The sequence below is a fragment of the Colias eurytheme genome, chromosome 7, assembly GCF_061535395.1.
Source record: "Colias eurytheme isolate Ceu_HAF_F1 chromosome 7, ilColEury1 Martin Lab GWU primary, whole genome shotgun sequence".
In the NCBI taxonomy this organism is placed as follows: Eukaryota; Metazoa; Arthropoda; class Insecta; order Lepidoptera; family Pieridae; genus Colias; species Colias eurytheme.
Window position 1 is genome coordinate 4,590,324 of NC_142986.1, and position 27,629 is coordinate 4,617,952.

Here is a 27,629-nt window from a genome sequence, read left to right on the forward strand (position 1 = left end):
GGCTCGCTCGCCCGCGCCCTGTCATCTGTTGCCCACTAACGCTGCCATGTTTACTAAAACGAAAGTGACGTGCCGTACACAACGAATAACCTCTACGATATCACATTGACACGACTAGGTATATCGCGACTCGATGTAACTAGGCCAGTTTCAGTCAAATTGACGCTACAACGAATATGTTAACCAGACAATGAGTTTAAAATCACATAGAATTTGCTATTTTTAATATTGTCGTATATTTTTTAGTTATTTAATGTGTGGTTCAGTGATACACCTTTGAACAGTGTAAAGGTGTGACATTTGTACAACAATATTTACAAGGAGTGAACTTAACCTATATACTAACTTTCATTTTCGAACGAACGCTGAATTTTGACTCTATATTTAATGTTTTTATTGCTGAAGAGAGAATATTACATTTTTATATGACAAATGGTGTGTAAATAACGGCGGAACGATATGGTAAGTCTTAAAATTACTCGAAATACCTATTTTCATACATTTTTCTTGATAGAACTTCGATCTTTTCAATAGAAATGTAATTTATGATGATTTTGAATGTGGTTTGTAAATAACCAAAAGCATTGGGATGTAAATATCTAAATAATCAACCACAATGATATCAAGTTTAAGGTAAAACTATATTTTTTTACCTATTGCTTTAAATATTATAAAATATAATATACTTACATAGATTTTAGTTATTAATGACACATAATAATCTGTTTTTTTTTTTATATAAACAATGTAACAATGTGTAAAAAAATTACATCGCGACTTTTCAGTCATAAAATTATCTTTCTATTTGAATACACATTCGATATTAATAATAACGTATTATGAGATAACGTACTTATTCCATATTCTCATTATGAATAAAAAATTAAATTCAAATTGGCAAAAATAGGTCGGTATTCTGATTATTAATTTATATTTCTAAACACATGAAAAAATGATTGAAGCAATATTAACTCGTGAAATGGGCTGTTACATTTAAAATAACATCGCGGACTCCCTGGTTCGTGCAATAAAAAAAGAAATGAAAATACCTATTTACCGCCCACTTTACTACCTACGAGGTCATTAATTACAGCCCATCTTTCTATTGCTTTCGTTTTATACTTCAATAAAAATACAGGTAGCTTTTTATGCTATCATTAATGTGATCGGTGCCTACTACATAATGTGTTTTAAAATACAGATACAGTAGATATTAAATAGCGTCCCTATACAGAATATGAAATTAAATTACACAACTTCAACATTAGTAAGCAACGCTGAAACTAACGTAGTATACCTATTATCTTTAAACTTTACGTTCGGAAGTTGTAAATTCACTTAGTGAGAGCGACTATTACGTAGAATTTGTTGGTCGTGGAAAATAATATTATTATTAAAATATCCAGCGGAATATCACAGTGTCACATAATTTCTTATTAAAAAACTTGAGAGCTCAGTATACTAATACCGTACGATATGAGTTTTGCCTTAAAATTTTAAAGGTCCACAAAACTTGGCAGCTCTCCTGGCGAGACCAATATGCCCTTTGGCATTGCGCCAAAAGAAAATCGCTTTCACTCTTTCAGTGGGTTACCGATTTGGCACACATATCTCGTTGTTCTTTATTAAAGGTTTCAAGTCGAATATTATTTGCTCTTGTTTATGTTACCTACAATTTCCTTTTTAAATTTTTAGTGGCCAGTACGTCATATGATTTACAAAATGTACCAATTTATTTTCTTAATTTATAATTGTAGGTAATAAATTAGATTAATTAGGTTAAAATAAATTTAATGATGACATCAAAAAAGACTGAATGCATTTTTTTTACTTAATATAATAATTAATTTGTTCAAATTGTCTGTATAGGCCATTGTCCAATAACTTTTTTAAAAAGTAAAATGCGGCTATTCCATTTTTAAAAATGCCGCGAAGCGAAAGTCTTTTTAACCAAGAATTTAGTAATATGCATTGAGATAATATTACTACGTATGGAGGAGACACCACGAACAAAATCTGTGCGCCATTTTTTTGCTCTAACTAAGTTTTAAAAATTATTATCTAGTTAGGTACTTAACGATGAAAGTTATTCCTTTGCACTTTTCCGTATTATTTGTATTATTTGTGCAATATCGTAACACACACGAAGGCATGTTTGATGCGTTTCACTTTAAAACCATTAAAAAATACCGCTCAACATACGTCACATGACGTATGTTGAGTGGAACATAAGTGATGTAGGCGGTGTCGTCTCCTATTAATATTATCTCAATGGTAATATGTCATTTATTTTTTTTTTTTTTTTTTTTTTTTTATATTATTGGAGGGCAAACGAGCAGACGCAATGCCTGATGTTAATAGCGAAGTGCGTCGCCCATAGACGTCCACAACGTAAGTTGTGAGTGTTGCCTACCAAAGAGGGGAATGGGATGGGATAAAAACGGAACAAAGAGATGGGAGGAGCTGTCCGTGAATTAAGAGGCGGCTTGCTTTCGGCCTTTGAGAAACTGATATGTTCTTTTCTTAAAAGTCCCCAAGTCATAGTTCCTCGGGAACACAGCTGATGGGATTATTCCAAAGCTTACATGTCCGTGGAAGAAAGCTACGGTTGAAACGTACTGTTGTGCTGCGCCAACCATCCAGGTGGTGAGGATGGAATAGGTTTTTGTGGCGGGATGTGCGATGGTGGAATTGAGCTGCCGGAATAAGGTCAAAAAGTTCCTCGGCGCACTCCCCGTGGTACATTCGGTAAAATATGGCAAGACTCCCTAAGTCCCTTCTTAAAGAGAGAGGGTCGAGCCTTTCGGTTAGCCTGTGGTCGTTGATAATTCGAGTTGCTCGACGTTGAATGCGGTCAAGTGGAAGAAGATGGCAGTTTGGGGCGCCAGCCCATAGATGAGAGCAGTACTCCAAGTGGGGTCGCACCTGCGCTTTATATAGCAACAGCAAGTGATTTGGCTCGAAGTACTCTCTCGATCTATTGAGCACACCCAACTTTTTAGAGGCCAGTTTTGCTTTTTCTTCCAAATGACCACGAAATTGGACGTCACTCGAAATATCAACGCCAAGGATACCGATGTAGGGCGAAATACTGAGGGTAGTGCCCTGAAAGCGAGGTGCAGTGCTAAAAGGAGACTTTTTTGCTGAAAACGCGCAGACTTGTGTTTTCTTGGGGTTGAACTTCACGAGGTTTAGTCTACCCCATTCCGAGACCTGTTCCAGGGAAGTCTCAATAGAAGAGACAAGGCTCATTCGACTCTCATCTATAGTTTCCTTGAGGGAATTTGCATGGCCGGAGTAACTCGCATCCACCGTGCTGTCATCCGCATAGCAATGTATGTTGCTGGTATGCAACATATCATTGATGTGCAGGAGGAACAGCGTAGGTGATAGCACGCAGCCTTGGGGTACACCAGCATTTATCGGTAGAAGTGAGGAGCATGAACCGTCCACAACGACCTGGATGCTCCTGCCAGCGAGAAAGCTAGCGACCCATTCGCACAGTCCCCCAGGTAGTCCGTAGGATGGAAGTTTTGAGATAAGTGCCTTGTGCCAGACCCGATCGAAGGCCTTGGCAATGTCCAAACTTATAGCTAACGCCTCCCCCTTGCTCTCGACTGCTTCCGCCCATTTGTGGGTTAAGTAGATGAGGAGGTCTCCAGCAGAACGACCGTGTCGAAAGCCATATTGGCGATCGTTTAATAACTGTTTTTCCTCTAAATAACCCAGGAGCTGGCAGTTTATAATTCCTTCCATTATTTTGGAGAGTATAGAGGTTATGGCGATAGGTCTATAGTTTCCCGGATCTGTGCGATCGCCTTTTTTTGGGATCGGGTGCACCAAGGCAATCTTCCATGAATTCGGAAAGATACGCTTTGAATACGAGAGCCGAAACAGGCGTGTCAGAATTGGTGTAAGTTCCGGTGCGCACGTTTTCAGCACAGAAGGGGAAATGCCATCAAGCCCACTCGATTTAGAGGTGTCCAAGGAGAGGAGTGCTTTTCGTACAGCTTTTTGCGTAAACCGGATTTCCGACATCGAAGAGTTACACCTTGGGATGGAGGGCGGTGAGAAGCCTTTGTCATCCAGATTAGAGTTCGCTGCGAAAATGGAGCCCAAGAGGTCAGCCTTGTCTTTTGCAGAGTGAGCCAGAGTGTCATCTTTTCTGCGCATGGGTGGATAAGAAGACCGACTAAAGTTATTTTGGATAGCCTTAGCCAGCGACCAAAAAGCCCGGGTTCCTGATGGAAGTTTAGCAAGTCATGTCAGTCATGTCATTTATTAAAACAATGTTGGTGTTATTTATTATTTTTTTGTTAATAGCGATGGAATAATTATTGTTAAAAAGAATATTAGTTTTTTTTTGTTGTTTAAAAACCACGATGAATTTGTCATCTAAGAAAAACATTCGGTAAATTTGTTGGTGCGTTCTTACTTTTAGCAGTTTTTAAATTTGCAAAGATATTTCAATTTAAAATATAATTGTTTCTGATTTGTTTGTTCTCATCTCTTTATTTTTAAAACAGAGCCATCACCATTGTACGACAACAATCATTACCACGAGGAATGTCTGCGTTGCAACTCCTGCGGGTTGAACCTTACCGGACCAAATCAGGTGTGTATTTTATGTTATTGTGAAGTAATTATAAACAATTAAAATATACCTATTACAAAAATATATTTATTTTTGTACATAATGCAAGCGTTACAAAAATTACGTTAGGTTCCTAAACATGTTAAATTACTTACTTACCTATATTACTCTTTCTGTTATGCAGTAATAGCACGGGTGAAGCCAGGGCGTACGACTAGTCATAAATAATTTTCTTGTTATATTCTCCAATATTGCTCCAATAGCGATATTGACATTTTATTGGCTGTCACAAAATGTCAATTGAATTCTAAACAGTAATGTATATATTCACATATTTCTCAATCCTTTGAACTTGTCCTAGATAGCGATGTAATATATTATAATATATCCTTTGAAATGTTAAATAATGAAAATAATTTAAATAATTTCATGTTCTCTACAAAATTTTATACAACGGCACATTTTTCAAACAATTAACTTTTAATATATTATGCTTTATTAACCCTTGGCATGCCTGGTGGGCATAAGTTACACTCTATGCCTGGTGGGTCTCTCAGACCCCGATCTTAAAATGGTATTTTTTTCTATAAATTTTATTATGTAAGGTGATTTAATGATTCAAGACGCATGCTTAAAGGGCAAAAAAGAGATAGTAAAAATAATCACATTAGAAATTAATCAACTTTATTAAAATATTTGAAATTAAACTTTAACTCACATTTTTAAGCAATATTTCGTGACTATAACTTTGTTAACATATAATTAGCATCAAAAGTAATGAGATCATAATCAGACTTTAATCCAGTGTAAGGCACTATCATATACTTAATCTAAATAACAAAATAATTAGTCTTCATCACTTGCATTTACACTTTGTAAAGCTTTGGTTTGGTAACACCTTGCGCATGGAAAAATCGAGTGGTCAAGATAAATGTGACAACTACATGTCTTACAAATGTACTAATGGATGGACAGAGGCACCTCCATTTCAGTATCCGAAGAGGTGGAGCCTGCATCATTTTCTTCCTCCTCAATCAAATGCAACTAAGTCTTCCTCATCCAACTCTTAGAATAATAAACTAGCTGTATCCTCGTCTGTTAGTTGTTTATTCATGATTAAACTGAAAAAAACCAATAAAATAGGATAATGTAATGTACAAACTAATATTATTTAATGCCAAATTCCAATATTTATAAGAAAAAAGGAAAATAAATACTTACAAAATAAAGTCACGCCGTATGTCTGGTGGGGTCTGTGGGACCCGCACGCACTTTAAGCACGTCCTTTTACGCTCGTAGCTCGCCTCGGGCTGAGGAAGCGGGCGGAGGGCATTCCGCGGTTAGTAACGGCCAGCTACTAAAAACGGTGAGGCGCGAAATTCAAATTTAAACGAACTACAACGGTTCGCGCGTTGGTGTGGGTCTGACAGACCCTACCAGGCATGCCAAGGGTTAAAATGTGAAATTCTCGTTTTAAATTGTGATATTTAATGTACATATTTTTAGTAGGTAGTTCATTTAATTCAATTTATTGTTTATACATATTTTGCATTTAATAATTAAAACACGTCTGTCTGATGAAATCCGTGTAATTGCAATAATTAATAGAATGAACGGTCTACGATAAGTTTTAAATTGTGTCTCGATAGCAAAATACACGAAATCACAAACAAAATAATCATTTTTTGTTTTCTTTCAAATGATAATTTTCAACGACATTTTACAATTAAACAGAACATAAGCCTTCCGTCGTTTAATCCAGTGTGATTCAGTACTGCTGAGCTAGATAATGCCTACAGTTTATTCCTACAATTTTCTTTTCCCTTGCTCAACAAGTTTCTCTATTATATTTACCAAGCCTGTTAATTTATTTGGTTGCGAATAAGCTTCTTATGCAATTTTTAATAAATTTATAGAAGCGTATTGTAATGTATTTTAACTAGTAATTAATTTTGAAATAAAAATTATTACAATACAATATAATAAATATTATGAATGTTTTTCTTTATATCATCTAAGCAGAATAATTTATAATTAAAATTGTGTCATGTGCAACGTTCATTCGGGGTAATCCTTAGGCACCACTTTAAACGTAAATCAAACGAAATTCTACAGGGATACTATTCGTTTAGATTTAGTTCGTAGAAGCAGGTGAATAGCACTCCAAACCTAAAATAATATTTATTGGAGCTGTCTGTTATTCAAAGAGAGCGAATAATTAAAGTTATATTAATTGGAACGAACAAAAAAATAACACCTCCTAGGGCGTTTAAAATAAATGTATTGTTTTTATAACAAGCTGCACGCACCAGCTTCTCCTGATACAGCAAGGAAAAGCAAAAAAATATATAAAAATAGGTATAAAGCCTACCTATATACCTAACATAATTCTGGGTCAATATTGGTTACTGGTGATAATAAGATTGTTAAAATCACTCCAGTTGTTATCAAATTATCTATTTCAAACGATATAAAACAAAAATTTACAACTTTGGTAAAAATGATTTGTTGTTTACACATAAAGCAATAAAACAACAATACCACAGTATTACCATTATTTCCTACAGTAGTGCGACGAATGTACTTGTGCAGAGAAACGGAGGGGAACTGGCGGGGGTCGGGCGACGCGGGCCGCGTAAAGCAAACACGCTTAGTTTGCTTTACCTAGCGCGAAAGGATGTCGCAGTCGTATTTTTTGTGTAATAATTTTATTATACATAGGTACTTACATATTCTATTATGGCGCGCACAAACTGTTCGGTTTACGGATGTAAATCTACATTGAAATCCCAGAAGGAAACAATATTTCAGAAAGATTGTATTAATTGTATCTGTTGAATTAAAATCAAAGCTATGTATATAATATGTTGTCCTCATTCTTTTCTAATCAGATTGTACATCCCAATGCGAAGGCATTACTTAGTTAAATGTTATAATATACAATTAAGAACATCCAAAAATAAAGTGTCCACGTAAATAATATTTAGCAGTGCAATATCTGTAATTATATATTTATGAACAAATAATTACATCAGATTTAATCGCAATTATTTTGAATTTACATATGAATAAAGATTTCATCATAATATTAATAATCACAATTGTTTTATTTCCCATTTGTTGCAACCCTAGCGTATTTTCGTGTGGCAGCGTCATTACCTACGCTGGCGGCGGCATCGCGCGACATCAAAGGCGATTCCTTACTGTAGGAAATAATGGTAATACTGTGACAATACTACATAGTTAACCTATAATACATCTATTCAACATCAAAACACGCCTATACGATGAATATCGTATTCACGAAAGCAATTAATAAACCGCTTACATGAAATCATAACTAAATGTTATTAATTCGTCGTTCCGCATAAATACGAGGCGTATCAGGGGCACAGCCTCCGTGCGGCCTTGAACAGAATTAATCAAAGAAATCGCTAAGGAAGCCCACATGAAGTTATTATCGTCAATAGGAAACCATCACGCGGCCTGCAAGTGAAACCAACGAAATTTTAACAATGTGCCATTGTTTATTAGAAGCTTCACAATACTTGATTGATTGCTTTGTGCAAATATTATAATTAGTTCAAATAATGTTAACGCTTGGTATATTTTAATATCTACAAATTATATCTGATTATAGTGGATGGGCAAAGCTCTAGAGTCCAGGGGGACACTGAGCAATATTTACTGTGGTAGATGGAGTTTTCCATTCTAAAGTTATGTAGAGTAATTATTCCTATTATCTATTTAATATAGATTTGGCTGCTTCGGATACCAAGACTTGCTATTCAATTTATTTGTAGATATTAAGCGCAAATATTAAAAACAGCTCTAGATCCTCGATTAATTCTTTAAGAATTTTTTTATTGTCTCTTATTACAATACAATTTTCTTCCAAACAGGAGATAGAAAATGAGGTTATGCTAATATTTTTTTCAAAATTTTTGAAAAAGAAAATAGCATAGCCAATGAAGCAAAATTCAAATCATCACCATTTGAGAAATAATAAGTGGGTAGGTATGTAAAATGGGTATGGGAAAATATCTAGTTTAGGTTCGTATAAAGTATAAAAAAATGTATTCCTTAAACTTTTCCATGAACTCTTGGGTACAAAAGCACTGATAACTTGTACTTCTATTGAGACATTCAAACGGATCGCTTAAATTCTCTTTTCTTAGACGAGGGTTGACACATTAAGGAAGATATCTATTTCGATTATTCTTTTTAGGTTATCGAAGTGAATTGCAGGTAGGTAATATAGATATTGTACTACAAAGCACCTTTCTAGTAATGTGACATATTACAAGCTCAATACATTTAAAACAAAAGGTCGGTTGTAAGAAGGGTTCAAGTTATATCATTGAATTGTTATTTTTTTATCCTCAGATGTTTATTTTTTTTTAAACATTCAAAATGCATGAAATTCAAAACGAATGCTGCTACAAAGAATTCTCAATTTTGTCCTTAATTATTTTTAATGATGTTAAAGCGTATTTTAGGAACACGTGAATTTAATTGTTTAAATCAAAAACAAAAAATCTATTTCATTTTGAATTAACTTTTGATCGCGCTCTTGAGGAAAACATTTCGTTTTAGAACCAATCTCACAATACCGTGTGTTGAATCTTATTGTAGCGAAACAACCGTGAAATAGAATTTTTATTCCCAAGTATGTACTTATTAAAAAATCTATATGTAAAAAGGAATTTAAACCGACTTTATTTTGAAAGCAGTATTTGTAGAAAATAGACGCATCATCTGACTCGCATCATCGTAAATGTATTCTTTCAACTATGCTAAATTATGCATTGTTTCGTGTAGAAAGGCTGAATATTATGATGTAACGTAATTCCATGAAAACACAAACTTACGAGTATCTTAGATTTAAGAAAGGAATAGAATTTTTTTTATAAGACACTTCTATTAAACTATGTGCTAAATAAATAGTGTCCAATAATATCATTTAATAATTTTATTACAGAATAGAGGGTAAATTATACTATGTACTTGTTATTAGTTAATTTCCATTCACAGTTTGATTAGTACATTTAATTAGTTTGCGAGTTATGTTTTAATAACCATTTATTAGCCGAACTAATTGCTGAGTAATTATAGTCCTGTTGGAAACAAATAAATAATTAGAAAATATAATCAGTGTTCAGTATTTCAGTTTAAAATTCATAATTCTTTAAAAATAAAATCTTAACGTGTATTATATGTCTTAAAGAGAGGAAAGCGTCGATCGACTATAGCACAGGTCTAGTAGGTACCTAGTTTAGTCGATCGTCGTGTCTTTAATTTATTGTGTAACTATTTTATAATGTGTGTATAAATAAACGTTTTTCATTTCATTTCATTTCATTATAATGTAGCTTTAAACGTGATTTCACTACACAGATGAAGTTTATGCAAGGTTCACGCAATCCCTTTGCGATTCTCTATTACTTTTGAGGTTTTAAAATGATATAATGAAAAATACTTTCATTGCTTAGATACTTTCTTTTCTATTTATTTTTCTCCTAGATTGTTTGTGATGATAGAATGTATAGAATAGAGATTAGAATCCTCTATTTTCTTGGAAGCGTTTGTATAATATTACCTTAAAAACACAAACTACTTTTACCTTTATATTTTTCATGTGAATATTCGGTATTCATTTGTCGCCTTTCCGGTTCATCGTCGTCGGCTCTATTCATTTTTCATTCTGTCGCATACCAATGATATCTGCTTCCAGGAAATGCTTGCATTATCATAAATATTTATTAAAATGTGTATTCTTCATTTATATAAACGAAGCGATATTCTACTTCATGTAGAGTGAGTGCACACAATGTACGAAGAAAATAATTTCATACAGAAAAATCAAAGGTTCAAAGGACTGATGATTTTACTGCTAGATGGTCCCAATTCTCTAAAGAAATACTTTTTTAATTTACGGTATTCATACACAAACAGTAGCGAAACTCCCCACAAAAAGTTCGAAATCTCTTCGATGCGTAAAGCGCGTCACACACGGTAAAGATACTATAATATTTTATCTTAAGATACTGTCATATTTTATATTACAGTATCTTAACGCTTCCGGTATCAGCGTTCGGACCATCATTTTTCTTTTTGTCATTGCGTACCACCCACCCCTGTAGAACCGCCATCCTGTTACAAATGACGCGAAATTTTGTGGGTCATTTGTAACAGGATGGCGGTTCTACAGGAGTCTTAGTACGCAATGACAAAAAGAAAAATGATGGTCCGAACGCTGATACCGGATGCGTTAAGATACTGTAATATAAAATATAACAGTATCTTAAGATAAAATCTTCACCGTGTGTGACGCGCTTAATGCGTATGTTTGTTTGTGTGAGCCGTTTCGAACGTTTTATATGGGAGTTTCTGTACTGTTTCTGTATTGTTTACTGTGGTATATCGAAAAGCTAGTAGATTTTGACTATTCTCTCATCACCAGAAACGTGCGCGCCGCTTCAAAAACCAGATCCTGTGCGACCTTCACTTCGCGGACGTCGCGCTCATGGAGTGCAGCGACTTCATGCAACAGCTGCGCAGCTTCAAACCTCAGTCACTCGGCTGCGCTGTGGCCAGGCGCAAGTCGTCAACTACCCTCATATTCCCTTTGCCACCACAAGCGTGTTCAGGTAACTTTGAATGCTGTAACGAATACTGTTTTTATTTTAAATGCTATAGATCCTAAATGTATGGTTCAACTCATGTGCTTCAAACTTTTATAAAATATGTTCCAATTTCGCATAATGTATGTAATTGTTCCGTCTTATAGAATAATGCATTCCATTATAAAGCTTAATAAAAATATGTATCTACTTGTGAAAAATCTGTTTTAATACAGTATGGCAAATAGCTGCGAAATTACACATCTCAGACACGCTGCTTAAAAGCCAAGCGCAAATAACTCGTTTAAGCTTATATTGCAACTTCATATAAATTTAAACACCTTATTAAAACTATGAAATGATGTTACTTTGATAAAATCTATGCTACTATGAAGTTCTCATCCACATTACGTGTTGGTTGCCTAACGAACCAGATTATAAGCTTGTTGGTAGTATAAAAACTTTTATAATTTATCCAGTGGAATAAATGTCACTCTAAATTTACTTTAGATAGAAGCTTATAATCGGGTTAGAAATATTATAAGCGCTTAAGAACACCGCATCCGTATTAGGGTGAGATTTCTCCCAATTTTACGCTTAATTGACAAGATAAAACGCGTCGGCCATTTCGTTTTGTCCTTTCAAAGTGTTCACGAAACTCATGAACGGTAATTATATTTAAATGAAGATTTCGCTTGACACTTGCGGCTGAATAAATGAAACGCTTTAGTATTTTTGTATTGCTTGAGGGCTGGTCTGGAAAATGGCTAAATGTTTTTTAAATGATAATTGGTTTATCTATACTTATAAGTGTAACCTCGTAAAGGGCACAGATAAGTTAAATTAAACATTTTATGGATAAAATATATTTAAAGCATGCAAATATTATCACGCATGATATTATCCTGTCCAAAATAAAATTGGTATATTACTTACCGACAAACAAGAGTGTTCATACAATCCGTACATGTGTCTACGTCTACCCATGTTAAAGGCCCGTCATCATTATAGGCGGTTATTTATACACATGCCAGTCACTGCAAATAGGCTTCAGCAGGGCGGATCCATCTCATATTTCGTATTTTCATCTGCAACTCAGCAGGCTGCATACTACGCTGTCAGCTAACAACCAGTCAATAACTGTCAAGTGAAAATGGAGGAAACGTGTTCGCGGTAATCTCATCCCGACTATTGTGATATAACTGATATTGTTCTCGACGTATTTTCAACCCCATGGCACCTGCATAATTGAGTTAATAATATTGTTAATTATGAATTTATTAAAGGAATGCTGTCGCATCTTTTGACGAGTTTACAATGATTGTTGTTGTTTATTGGTGGTGCAATAATAAAGAAAATTTTAACACAAAAATAAATTAAGATTTTAGTATTATAGAAAAATTCGTACAGTTATTGAATCTTGTTTTTAAATACATTTAAGAAATTATACATTTCAACTAGATCAGTTCCCTGAATGCCATCGACAACCGAAATCAAACACAAAAAGAAACGACAGTCACACCACGCCCATCCACGCCACGTCTAGAATAATTGTAAAACGAAAAGTAACTTAATTTCCGCTATTTCCTGAGTCAATCGCGTTCACCACAGACTCACAAACCCGCTCACCCTCCGGAAACCCCCACGTAAATGTATAACGTACCTTTATAAAATACATAAGCTCTTTATTCTGGGAAGGATGCGAGGATACTACACTGTCAATTGTGTACGTTTCGCGTATTGTTCGCGACGCAACACATCCATTTATATACGACATTTAAGAATAACAGAAAACTATTACGATTACCTGAAACCTTCAACAAAGAGAAAGCTTGAGACATCAAAACGTCTGCGTATGTTCAACTGAATGTAGTTCTAAAAATAACCCTTTATTGTCACAAATTTTGTACCTACCCACATGTATGTTTTGTGTGTTGTTGTAAAGATATGAAGATAAATGAAAACATTTATCTAAAATGCGTTATAAAGCGTAAGCTTTCTTCAAATGATAGATAAAAAAGTCGATAAATGAAACAAATAATCTCGGTAATGGTATTCTTAAAAAAAAGTTGTAGATATCTATTTAAAAGCATTGTAGATTCCCAAAGCGTAACGTTTTTTTATATTATTTGGAATCACAGCTACGGGAAATGTTTACTTCATTATATTCCCCAGCAGTTCCAAGCCATTAGAAAACCCAAACAGAATTCTTTGAGGGCAACTTAATCGATTTCCCAATTTTTCACAATTGGATAAGTCGACACACATCGTACATTAAAGGTAAAACTTGTTCAGTATGGCAGCCCCAAATCTTGTTTGTGCCGCCCTTTTCCCTGAGACTAATATATTTGCTACCACCCCATTGACGGAGCCGGCCAAGTTTAACACTTTACTGCTTTCAATCTAATGTAGATTCACAAACCTACATTCGATTTATAACGAAACCCTTTTGATAAAATTACCCTCGTGTGAAATGTGTTATTATTAGGGTTGACATTTATTATTTGCGTCTAATAACTTAATTTATATTGTAGCAATTTGTCTTTGTTCAGTTTTGTCAAAAAGTTTCCCATTTTGTAGTAGGTATATTATGTACTATGTTAAATATATTATGTATATTGTATATATGTCAGTTTTCAACCATAATTAAGGAGGTTAAAATGTCTAACTCAGTTAATTTACCCATAACATACCTACGGATTAAAAACCAATTTGTGCAAGCCACGAAGTAAGCACCTTTTTGTGTATCGCACAAAAATTACACTAGGCGTGACATGATATCAAATTAAAATCCAGCAAAGGTTTACGTTTGCAGAGAGCCAAAACACACAGTGAAATATTAATTAAACCTTCACATTGTATGATAAAGCACGTAGTTCATAAAAACCCGCGATTCAACCGACTACCGTTTACTGCCAATTACTTTTTGTTTGTCAACAACGCTATTTAAACACTATATTTCATTGAATGTGAAATTTAAATGTATAAGTTGTAGTTATTGTTAATTATTATAGTCATAATAAAATTTAAACGATAATTAATATTTATACTTTTTATGTTCAGAATTTATAATATCATTTTCTAAGCCACTTTTAAGTAACATTGAATATGTTAATGAATGATATTTTTATATTGTGACATTATGTAAATTAAATTAAAATAATTATATTTTGTAATTCATCCATAATAATATATCAAACTGTAACGCAAAATTGTAGAAATAGTTCATCTCATATAAATTAATTATAAATTTGCGATGTGAAATATCACCAATAAAATATTATTACAGAAAATATATTTTGTAAGTTGTAACCTTTCTTATTATGGAAGATTCGTCTCATATAAATCAATTTACAAGGGTCCTATAATTAAATCACCAAAAAGTCGTTTGTTTTTATATTATGTCAAAGACTTTGAAATATTCCAATTAATGGTATTCAATTATGAGCCCTTATTTTATGCTATATTTGAAATTAAAAATTGATGAATAAAGTAATTAAAATTCCAAAAATCCCATACGTTCAAAGGGATTTTCGAATACGTTTCCAAGAAATTTACGATATTTTTGTCGAGCTAAATGAAAAAGTCCACATTTGTTTTTAAAATTAAAAAAAATGGAAAATGAATAATCTTTCGTATGTGTTTCGCTTTCATAGATGTTGCTATTATGTTTGTAAACTAATTCTGTTTAGTGTATCTATAGTACATAGTAATGAGAATAATGTATTTTACATACATGGATTTTAAAATAGATTCTTGATATATTTTATGTTTTGTTATTGAAAATAATTATCAAGACCTTGGAGGATGAGCAGAAGAAATAATTCCTTATCTCAGTACACTCTAAGTATGAACGCCAAGCATAATAATTAAAGTTTGGTGTTCTACCTTACAGTGAATTGAGTGATGTGAACAAACAGCGAAAAAGAAGAAAGAAGAAAGAAGACCTCATTTAAACATACTGCGTGATAAATTTGTGTAACTGTATAATATTTCATATTTATTATATTATGTATTTCAAATTTTTATCTAACATAACTAAAATTTACACTCTCCATAGTAACAATAAATATTTTATTTATTAAATAATAAAAAACACTGTCTATTTTCCAACATCAGTAAAATTATCTTCCCTTCATCAAGTTGTCAATTTCCTTATTTCGTTTTCGCGTTGGTACCTTTAAAAATATTTACCAGATTGAAATGAAAATTTCCATAAACAATTTCATAACATTAAACTTGACTGAAGCTCGTAGTTAAAATGATGTTTTCCGACCAAATAAATACATTGAAACGTGCACAAGTCTTTCATGTAAACTCTAAAATAACATTCATAAAATATTCAAAAGCTGTGAACATCACGGAATATTCACTTGCATCAGTAAAATGATGTGGCAACATTGCGGATTGTATTTTCCGAAAATTTTCCGCCAACAAGACCCTAAGACCGAGTGTAAATATTTTATTTAGGACTCTGGGACCGGCGGGTAATGGCGTGGGTATCAGATTTCCGTCCCATGGACTGCTTTAAATATAGGTGTGTTTTGTTGCGAACCGTAAAACTGTAATGACATAAATACAACGCTCTGCAGAATCTGCGTGCTCATTTAATTCTTTTGGTTTACTTAACAAATGATTGTTTGAGCTTTGTCAAATTTTACTGTGGTTCAAGTACTTTCAGCAAAGCTTCACAGGTGCTCTACATGATTTATTTTTAAATAGTAGGTAGGTTTTTGTTTACAATTATGATTATATGTAGATACTATCCGTAGATACTAAACTTTTCTAAACACAAAAGTAACTTTTGCTAAAACAAAAAAAAAATATCACAGAGCGAGATTATTGAGAAATGATAGGTATAAATAATATGAAAAACATGGAAATAGTTCTAATATTAATAGAAGGGCATTTATTAGCGTTGAAGGAAAACGTTATTCAAATCGGCCCAGCTGTGGCCATTCCCCTAAATGCTCTAATTTGGCTTTCTGTGAAAAATAATATAAACATTAACATAAAGCCGCCGTATTTCACTAACTAAAAATGGATTCAATAAAAAATATCACGATTCCTTTTCGTCTTATTTTCTTATTTAATGATATGACCAACGTTAACGGCAGTTTAGGATTTTGTTAAGAAAATAAATAAAACATAGAAATATAATAACGTTTCTTTTTTTTTCAAAAATTTTGTACAACAACACAGGGCCGTAATAACCTACCTACCTGTAGTGTATGTCCTTCCCTATTATCGGCTCTTAGACGCACACGACCTCTCACTCCGACCGCCTGCAGCCAACTGAGCTGTGTGAGCGGTGTCACCGTTGCACGTGCGCAAGAGATGACATAATACTTCCCTCTCTTTCACTCACATACACTACACTACCAACCACCGTGCGTACCACCCTATGTCAGAACCTTTTCATTGAAAACGTCATACATCTCTCTAACCCACTTATTCTTTTAGATGAATTCTGCGAAGAGTACCCGCACAGCCTGATTCCCACGCCGGGATACTGGATAGAGTGCTCACGTCAGAAAATAGCAACAGACACGATATGGGACGAATCGGAGTCAGAACATGACAGCGGGCCGGACAGGGACAATGATAATGGTAAGTGTATTATGTTGGACGACATGCAGTAATATGTTATGAAGTAAATATATTTTTAAACAGCCAGATGTTATAGAATCAATCAATCACGCCTAAACTACTGAACCAATTTGCATGAAATTTGGTATGGAGATATTTTGATACCCGAGAATGGACATAGGCTACCTTTTATTGCGAAATATGTACCACGGGCGAAGCCGGGGCGGACCGCTATAGTAGTACTATATATATATACTATATACTCATCGACTTTTAAGTAAATTCAATTATCGATATATTATTGTTACAGTAAAAATCAAATATGTTATAAATTGTTTCTTAGTAAACAAATATTTTTTGTTTAATACGTTTCCTTTGCTGCAGTCTGCAGTATACAAATAACGTATGAAATCGAATCGGTACATTACTTTCATATCACTTGGCTCTACGTAGCTTTTAAAAATTTATCTGGTACTCTAAGAAATAAATATCACGTAGTATGTTTCCCCCTATCGTCAATATCGTCGTCGTATCAATATCCAACCCTCATGATTCTAAGTTTTCGATTCATTTATTTTTTACTAGCTGCGCTCCGCGGTTTCACCTGGGTGGCTCTGCTCTTGTTGGTCTTAGCGTGATGATATATAGCCAATAGCCTTTCTCGAAAAATGGGCTATCTAACACCGAAAGAATTTTTCAAATCGGACCAGTAGTTCCTGAGATTAGTGCGTTCAAACAAACAAACAAATTCTTCAGCTTTACAATATTAAGTATAGATATCACATCAAACACCGATGAAGCTACCTTCATAGTGACTAATAAAATCTATCCTGTAACAAAAATGATTGATAGAAGTCTCCCAAGGCAATCTGTCAAGATGCTACGTAAGAGAATGCCAAGAAAAATGGGAAAATTATGATGATATTATGTATGCTTTTGTCATTGAATGATTCATCTACTAATGAATTACGTATTACATAAACACGATTTTCTACTCTCTATTTATATGACACACTGGTGATGTTGATGGTCGAATATAAAGAATTATTTCAACAATAAACTGCTTCATAAACTTTGAATAAACTATTTTTATACATTTTTTTAAGATAAAAATAATAATGGATAGAATGATTCAACCACCATTTGGAAATGCATTGATCTTGGTTTTAAAATTTTTAAAAGGCATATGAAGTAAACTTTTTAAATATTTTTAATAAATATCTGAATGAATGAATCTACGAACAATACTCATACCAACCTGTTCAAACACTAAAAAAGCCGTTACAAAAAATTACTCCCCATCGGTCCTAACGAGAGAGCATTTAGGGAACTTTTTCAATTTCGATAAATTTCATTAGAAGAGTTTCCCAATAACTCACCTTCAAATGTTACACACGTTAAACTTTTATAGCACTTTTAATTAATTTTTATCGCATTGACCTATTACTGAGAAAAACGAACATTTATTTTAAAAAAAGGTGTATAATATTCCATTATTTCATGAGTAGGTACTACGGCGTAGCCTTCCGTAGCAGGCAAGTTACATAATATAATAAGATATTTGTTCATGAAAAAAAATTACAATATACAATTAATACATATTTAACTCTTCAAAATACTTTTATTTATTAAATAATTTAATTAAAAATGAAATTAGTATTTCGTTCAGTCAAGCACTTTAAGTTACGAAGATTAAATTTGTAACTTCACAACGACAAAACGTTCACCAGTTAATTCAATAATAAAATATTTCAAGCGTTTACGTTGATACTTCCAAAGAAACCAAAAGTAAGTAAAGTTGCTTGGTGGTTAAAATGCACTTTGCAAAATTTACGACGACCGCGGTTGCACTCTTCAAAATACTTAGTCGATTATTTAACTTGTTGAAGTGAAAAATCTTAAATTGTAAGAATTTCTGTTTAAAAATCTTTTTTATAATTTAATCAAATTGTGTTCTACTCATTTTATTGAAGCAAATATTTTTTCCAATGCTCAAAAGTTCTTTAATTTTTTTCCACTTATTCTAACTATTGTTATTAATGATTCCCTGATTTTATCGCCACAATATTTTTTGAAGTGAAACTTCTTTATCGGGGTTGGACAAAAATTTAGTGTAACATTTTTGCGTTACGCCGTACGCGTGACATTTTTGCGTTACGCCGTACGCGTGACATTTTTGCGTTACGCCGTACGCGTGACATTTTTGCGTTACGCCAAACTCATTTTAAAGGTCATAAAGAAGTTTCACTTCTTACGTGTGTACTCTAGTACACGCATACATTTTTTTTTATAAAAGATTACATTTTAATACGAAAATAATTTGGTCATTCATCAACAATAATAAACTAAACTATGAAGCCACCAAGGGTCAGTCTTTCATTCGGCACACGTTTTCAATTTATCGAGCGGTGTCATTATATACGGAGAGGAAGATGTTTGGCGCCCGACACCACGTCTCGATTCACAACCCACAAACAGACAATGAGCTTCAGTTTCCACGGTACACTTCCTTACACTGATCTATTTGTTCCAACTAAATTAAACTCGACACCTGTACAACAATGGCTACAATAAAATCACGTTTGATTATCGCGACATCAAACATAACGATATTCTCAAAGAATAAGAAACCGAAGGAGTAGTTTTCAGAATATATATGAAATAAGGTTATCGGGCAACGTTATCATAAAATCTAAAGATAATCAGAAATAAGTTAATATTGAGCCTTACGAAAAAAAGAATGAGAATCAATCAATTTCTATCAGATTTTCATTCCGTCTTTACCTTTATATTACGTTACGTTAACGTCTATTTTTTTTTATTTTTTTATTACGTTCTTAAACAAAATTTTCAAACAATGAATATGTAGAGGAAGTTTTATAACAATTTTACTACTTCAAAACGTACATTAAATGATAAATGAATCGGACTGACCTTATCACAATACACTTACAGACGGTACTGTTTGCGGTTATATTCTATAGGGAGTAACTTCCGAACCCAGTATCGACTCTAATTTGAATAGTTTGATACTGTTTCAGTAAACATTTCTAGTCTACATTTCTACATTTTACATGAAAGCCAATCATTCTGGAAATGTATATAAATAATCACGTTTTAATAAATTTCAATTTTATATTTCACCGTAATTCATAAAAATATATAAATATAAATTTTATCTAGTAGCCTCGATTATAGATTCGAGTGAAGTAGCCGTGTAATCACTAACTGAATATTTTATTCAATATAAATTTGCTAGCTCTCGAGTTTTCTATCGTGAAAATGTGTTTCGTAAATCTAAGCACCTCCATTTTATTTCGTGTATAAACGTAAAGAAAATTTTTCGCGTTCTTTGTACGAATTTATTTACTACAGTCATGCGAAAAGGGGCATATTTTCGACATTTTCGTACTTTGTGCGTCGTAAGCGGCAATCCCAGGAACATAGAATATTCATTTCTCATCTCAACGAAGGCCTAATCGTGTAGGAGGGGACTAAGACATTTTTCCGGTGACGTTCCTGCGCATTATTGATGCATAAGCCAAGTTTCGTCTGACCTTTGTACCTCGCGTCCCGGCGACATTTTACATTGTATTTTTAACAAGACGTTACCCGCCGTCAGACTTTCTAAGTTTGTTTTGACTCTATGTATAAATTAAACTTTATATGTTTATTTTCATGATTTAAATATTACAACAAAAATTCTCCATTTTATCATGGATATAGGGTAATTAACATTTAACATTAAAATATTTAGGTATTGCAGCAGTAGAGTTCCATTATTAATCGTTTTTAATTGCTGCTTTTGACCGTCCCGCCTTTGACAGGAAAACGTGATAGACATTTCCCATTTTGGACTAAAGCTAACTTATATTTCACCAAATCGTTAAATAATATAACTAGCGTATTTATAGATTAAAATAACAAAAACGTGATTCCATTTAATCATCATAACAAATGTATCATTGAATGATAAAATTGGGCAATAAAAGCAATTTAAGTTAAATAAAAAGTCTACTCCGATAGACTCAGGTGTACGCCGGGATGACAAATGTTCGAATCCTAATTTACGAACAGAGAAATGAGAAAGGAAAAGCGTCACTAAAATGTTCCCTCATAATTTTGCAAGCAGAGAGGTATCATTTTTAATAATTTACCCTGACACCCTGTCGTCTTTGCACTGAACAAACATCTCTCCTGAATTTGTAAGCGTCGCTGACACATTATTCTTCAAAATTGTTTTTAACATATCAGACTTCATAAACTAATAAGGAATAAACATCATTACCTATAAGATGATGATATATTTCCCAAGGCCCTGACATCTGAAAAATCAATTGAAAAATTAAATTACATTGGATAGAGTTGGATAATAATTAATTTCCTTCTGGTCTACCGTATCGAATTTGCGTAAAACATATTATTATTGATCTATCTAAAAACACAGTAGCGTAACCCACGTACAATTCTCAGCTAAATAGTTTTAAGCCAATAAATATAAAGCGTCAATAAAGTATACGTCTATAAAGAACAAAACTTGCATTTTACAGAAAGTAACGCAAACTTCGGGGATTTCTTAATATAAAGTTCACTGTTCTTAAGAAAGGATAAAACAGTCTGGGAATTCAAATCACATACATTTTAGCAAAGTATCTGGTATAAAACAGGTGAAAACTTTTAGTGCTTTCAGTGGGGTTATGGAACTTGTTATTATTAAATCTTTATGAGCAAGCATCCCTTCGATATAAGTACCATATAAAACGATTATAGCACTTGAAAACTAGCCATTAATGATGAAATAAAATATATATTGATATAATTAAACAAAAAACGGTTTTAAAACTAGGTGGCTTTTTCGATAGTTTTAGGTTTAGTTAATAAAAACATTGTATTTTAAAGATAACGTTGTCATCATGTTTTTTGCCTGAAAAGAATCAGTGTATGTTTGTGGAAACTAGAAAGCAATTTTCTAAGGCTTTTGTTGGCACAAACGACTTATAAAGATAAAATCATATTCGCTTTGAATACAGTTTTTGCACCGACTTGTAAAATATGCTTAGGATCTTAGGTACAAAATATTGTATGAAATATCCTTCTTTTCATAGTAGGTACTTATGAAGGAAACTAGGTATCTGAAAGATATCATATAAAGACACGTTTGCAAACCAAACGTTGAAATCAAAGAAAGGTAAAGACCATATCAATAGTTGCTTTCACAATAATATAATTACCAAATATTTAACTTTGTAATACAATTTCAACGTGAAGCGAATTTTCGGGGAAATTTAATCATAAGGTGAAATGGGATGCGACGACACAATAATCTGTTTGGCTCAGGTTGACAGTCGAGATACATGCGGTGATGATAATATGGCTTGCATGCGACCGCGAACAATGGCTGCAAGCCTTCTATTTGTAGCTCTCAGATAATAACGTTACTACGCTTTAACGTTATAAATATAATGCGGAAGTAGATGCCAACGCACGATTTAAGCCCCTCGACAGATATTGAAAAAGTTCGGTATGAAACTCACCCTGAGTTTTATGAAATTTCAAAAATATTTTCTTTGGTATTATTTCTACTGATACTTTTTCTGGTTAGGCACATATTATTAGTTGTTGCAGTTGCGTACATTATGTAGATAATTTAATGCCTTCTTTGTATCCTATATCTATACGGTCAAATAATTTCAACATGGGAAATCAGCTGAGCTAACGGTAATTCATCGTCATTACTTTTTAATTATTTTTTTTTTTTTGGTCACTTCCAAATTCAGTTCATTTCAACATCGTATTGATAAAATATTGATCAGGCGCACATACCTATGGACAACATTTAGATTAAATATTTTCCACAGATCGTCACAGAAGATCTGGTTCCCTGGACGAAGCGGCAGAGGACAGCAGTGATAATGGCGGCAGTACGCCCAAGAAGAAAACCGCCATAGAGGAACAATGGGAGAGATCTGGCGGATTCGAACTAACGTCCGTCGAACAGGAGACATACGAAAAATACTTCTATGGCACAGAACATTGGAACTATTTCACAAATGACGAAGACCTCGGACCTGTGATACTTTCTATAAAACAAGAAACGCTTAACTCCAGGGATCAGTTTAGGTAAGTAACTTATAGCACATTTTTCGCTACACCCTTCAGAATTATGATTGAGAGAAACGACGGTATAGCATTATTGCCATATAAGTAATATGTAATATAATCTTATCTACTTGGCGAAATATTATATTCTAACTATTCGTAAATTTATTGAAATGGTTATGTGTATTGAAAGCCTGTGTTGTCATTGTCATTTTGTGTAATTAATATATCTAATAATTTGTAACGCGATTATTTTAGATCCTTAAGTTGTCTAACTTAAATTGTTTGAAGTCCATCATATAACTCGACTTTGTTCGAAACTCAAATTGTTTAGACCTAAACATTATAAAGGATCACAAGCCCTTAAAACTTGGGATCGATTCTCATTAATCTATATTGGCAATACTAAATAAATTTGACAGTAGCTTAATCGATGAAGCATCTAGTTTGAAGTTGTCCCCTCAGGGGAATGTTATGAATCTCCGGTCTTCGCTGAAAGGCGAGAATAGAATTTAATCAAGCGTTGCTTTAATTAATACCTATAGTTTATTTGTCTGTGAAATTATTCGCGGTCAAGCTAAAATTTATTATCTCATGAATATTATAAAATCTTATTTAAATATACACACATACATGGTTAATTAAATTATTTGCTACATTCACCCTCCTCCGAAGTTATTAAAGGGGTGTGATTACTCTTAATAAAAAAGACTACCTGAATTTTATTACAAAAAAGTACTATATGATCGTATTTGGTATAATTTATCAGGCGTTCGATACGCATTTTTAATTTATCGCAGGCAATTCTGTTCCTACATAATATTATCCTGATAGGTAAAAATTGTATATTTAAAAGATAAGCATGGTTAATATGAAACTAGCTTACCTATCGAACCGTTAAATAACGTGTTATGGATCGAAATCAATTACAGCAGCCGAACCTTTTAGAATTACGTTATCCAGAATATGTTTAACTTCATACACCCGTCTCCTAATTTCCATCCTATAAATACAGCTTATATTACAACATTAAGGCCGTTTTAATTTAAAACGAGATGTAAAATGCGGGCATGCAAATTACGGTAGTCTTTAATTAAGTGCCGTCGCGACGCAGGTTGATTTGCCTCTAAAGGCCTATCGTAAACGCACGAAAGCGGGTCATCATAAGAAAGTGGTATTGTAAGTCATAAGCGGTAGATAAACAAAATTAAACAGACAACTGTTAGGTACATAGGTATAATATAAGTAATACTAATTACCTACCTAATTGAATTCGACTAACGAGAACGTTACAGATCATAGTTGACTTGAAATGTGTTATTAAAATCACTACATAGTATAAAACAAAGTCGCTTTCCCTGTCCCTATGTCCCTATGTCCCTATGTCCCTTTGTACGCTTAAATCTTTGAAACTACGCAACGGATTTTGATGCGGTTTTTTTTAATAGATAGAGTGATTCAAGAGGAAGGTTTATATGTATAATAAGATTAAGTAGTGGAGAAGTACTGTTATTTTTGAGGTTTCTAATGTGATGTCGTAAAAAATTACATTTATTCCGCTTACATTGCAAACGCAGGCTGAACCCTACGAGTTTTATCAAAATATTGTACTAAGTATTATACACATTGAAAAGGTCTACAGAAAAGTCCGCGATGGTATATGTCTATCTCTTATGGATAACCCACAATAACTTTTTTTTGTCATTTACTTTTTACGACAAATAATGGCTAATTTTCGAAGCGATTTAAACCAATACAGCATTAATCCTTAACCAATTAAATACCATGAATACATTGTTCATTTAATATAGATCTATATGGCCCTTTACACCGTATGATTTAAGTGAATATTTTCGAAGATATTACAGATTTAAAAATTGCAGGACGTAGCGTTTGCGGCCGCCCGGCTATGTATTTTATACCCGTGCGATGCCGGAGGCCGGAGCGGGCCGCTATATTTTTATACCTATACAACGTTCACAATTATTTTTCTGTAGTGTATTTAGTATCAGCATTGCACCCGTGCGAAGCCGGGGCGGGTCGCTAGTATATAATATATATATATATGTATTGTGTGTGTGTGAATATATAATAAGAATGAGTGTTGTAATCACAAAAACAAATAAAAATAAAGAACAACAGTCGTACCAATCTAATCTCATTTGCAACGAATATGGAGTACCGCAAGGTTCTGTACTAGGGCCAATTCTATTTCTTGTTTATATAAATGACTTAATCGATGTTTCGGACAACAAGATAATCTTATTTGCTGACGATATATCCATAATCTTTAAAACAGACATTAAAAATTTTGACCATATAAATTACCAACGTGACATAAATTATAATATTGACTATTTAATTAATTGGCTGACCTTGAACAATCTCAATTTTAACCTAAATAAAACAAATTTTATTCAATTCTTAAATAAACCTAGATCTGACTTAAAACTAGAACATAACAATATAATAATAAATAAAACTCATGAAACACAATTCTTAGGCATAACAATAGACATGAATTTAAATTGGACATCTCATATTGAAAAAGTATGTAATAGAATAAATAAGTATATATATGTACTCAGACGTCTTCGTAAAATAACTGACATAAAGACAGCAATATCGGCATACCACGCATACGTAGTATCAATTTTAAGATATGGACTTATAGTATGGGGAAATGGAGTAAATATAAACAAAGCTTTTGTATCACAAAAAAAATGCATCCGAGCTATATGTGGTGTAGGGCCTTTCGAATCATGCAAACCCCTTTTTATAAAACTTAAATTATTAACTTTGCCGTGCCTTTACATATTTGAAATTTGCAAATTTGTTAAAAATAATCAAAGATTGTTTACGACGGCTCAAGAAATGTACGGGAATTTACGTCATCCCGATAGATTGATACTTGACCATAAACCTAGAACATCTTTGTACTCAAAAAACTGTCATGCTATGTGTGTTAAAATATATAATAATATTCCAGACGATTTAAAGAAATTTGACGCAAAACAGTTTAAGACAAAACTTTATATATGGCTATTAAGCAAAAATTTTTATAATGTAAGGAACCTTTTGGATTGTAAACATAAATATTGACATGTATGTTATTCTTTGTTGTTCGTGTGTGTAATCGTTCGTTTGTGTGTAATAAATAAGTATATTTTGAACTTAATTATAATAAGTATGTAATGTTTGTGTAATAATTTTTTTTTCTGATTATGCGGAGCTGTGAAATTATGTTTGCATGCCAGTATAACTGGCGAATGTGCTGTACTTTTCCATAAATAATAACTTGTGAACCACATTTGAGCAAATAAAGATTTATTTATTTATTTATTTATTTACCTAAGCATTTATTCTAACTAATGAAAGATTTATTTTACAAGAGAAAGAACATACCTACCTATTCACTCACTAAATGAACTCCCAGCAATTATTTAGATTAAAAAAAATACTTCTTCATATCGTTTACTCCTATCACTTAAAACTTGGAACTGTTTTTCGGGAGTAAAAAATTTAATTAACATAATGTACGGGCAAAATGTGTAAAGGTAGCATGGTCCTCCTGTCAATTTCCTTTATATAACGCGCTTACCCTGTCGCGAAGAATTTATTTGACAAGGCATATAAAAAAAATATTGTATGTTTATTTCTACACTATAAATTAAAGCATTTTAAAATATTATTTTTGCACAATTCAAAAAAAATTTTAAGGATATATACGTTTCATTGTTAAAAATATATTTAAACATTACATTAGAAACTGGCTGTAACATAAAAATATTCAGATAAGAACCAACACCGCATAAAAAGATTTGTGGTCAAATATATATGTATTACGCCTACATCTTTTTGTTCATAATAAATCCTTTACGTATTTCGTTTTTCTCTAGTCTCGGATGTATTCATAAAACGGATTTTGGAATACAGGGAGTATTCACCTAAAAATAATTTACATATTTACAAGGGGATTTATTCGCCGCATCACTCGATCAAAAGTATATTTGAAGCTTTTGTACGTGTTTTATCTAAATGTGCCTCATAAACTCGACTTTTCCGTACCTATTCTTCATGACTTTACCGTGTGGAACGTATGAAATAATCCTAAATGATTGGGGTGTGGTGTGGGTATGGGCTTCATAAGCAAAAGGGCCAATATTTATATCTAAAGCACGATTACATATTTCAATGTTACCTCCAATTATTTTGAACATTTATGGCAATTATTGATACACAAAACGTTTTCATATATCAAAGTTTATACCCATTAGTTCGGAATTATAAATACACGTCATTAAAATCAGGACGCGTAACAAAATATCTCTTTTTGAATACAGAGTGCTTTGAGCGGCATACTGACGTACACAGGTATTTTCATTATTCTCTGTCGTAGAGAAACTGAAAAAGGGGGAGCAAGGGAGTTTCATTTAAGCTCTATAAATTTTCATAAACGCTGCATCTTGCATACTTCTATTGTACCTTAAAATAAATTCTTGGAAATTGAGATTAAATTTTGAACAAAAATTATGTATATGTATAAAATTTAATCTACATTGTCATTAAAGCATTCTTATGCTGATAATAATCTCTCATAAATTTCTTTTTCTGCAGACGTTTTTGTGTCAAATGCTAATTCAACAGATTTTTTTGCTATTGGTACCTAGTACCTAGATCGTCTCAATTTATATAATATAGTTACGTCCCTCAATTTTTCTTAC

The 27,629-nt window shown here is 32.9% G+C and overlaps 1 protein-coding gene and 1 long non-coding RNA gene across 4 annotated transcripts in view; one reads left to right on the top strand and one right to left on the bottom strand.

The window, feature by feature from the left end:
* Positions 1 to 24,291, bottom strand: part of LOC149906989 (uncharacterized) — a 173,682-nt gene extending 149,391 nt beyond the window's left edge. Inside the window, exon 1 of the long non-coding RNA XR_016456961.1 lies at positions 24,236 to 24,291. This is a non-coding gene — a long non-coding RNA (uncharacterized LOC149906989). The remainder of the gene's footprint in view (positions 1 to 24,235) is intronic.
* The window catches only part of rsh (Rap GTPase activating protein radish), a 49,340-nt gene that overhangs the window by 4,524 nt on the left and 17,187 nt on the right, over positions 1 to 27,629 (top strand). For 2 of the 3 annotated variants that reach the window (XM_090104045.1, XM_090104046.1), the window contains exons 4-7: positions 4,527 to 4,615; positions 11,058 to 11,244; positions 16,681 to 16,827; positions 22,665 to 22,926. In XM_090104045.1, coding sequence (XP_089960171.1) covers positions 4,527 to 4,615; positions 11,058 to 11,244; positions 16,681 to 16,827; positions 22,665 to 22,926 — 685 coding nt within the window. Of the gene's footprint in view, positions 1 to 4,526; positions 4,616 to 11,057; positions 11,245 to 16,680; positions 16,832 to 22,664; positions 22,927 to 27,629 lie in introns of all 3 variants that reach the window. The other variant, XM_090104047.1, reaches the window with a different exon arrangement.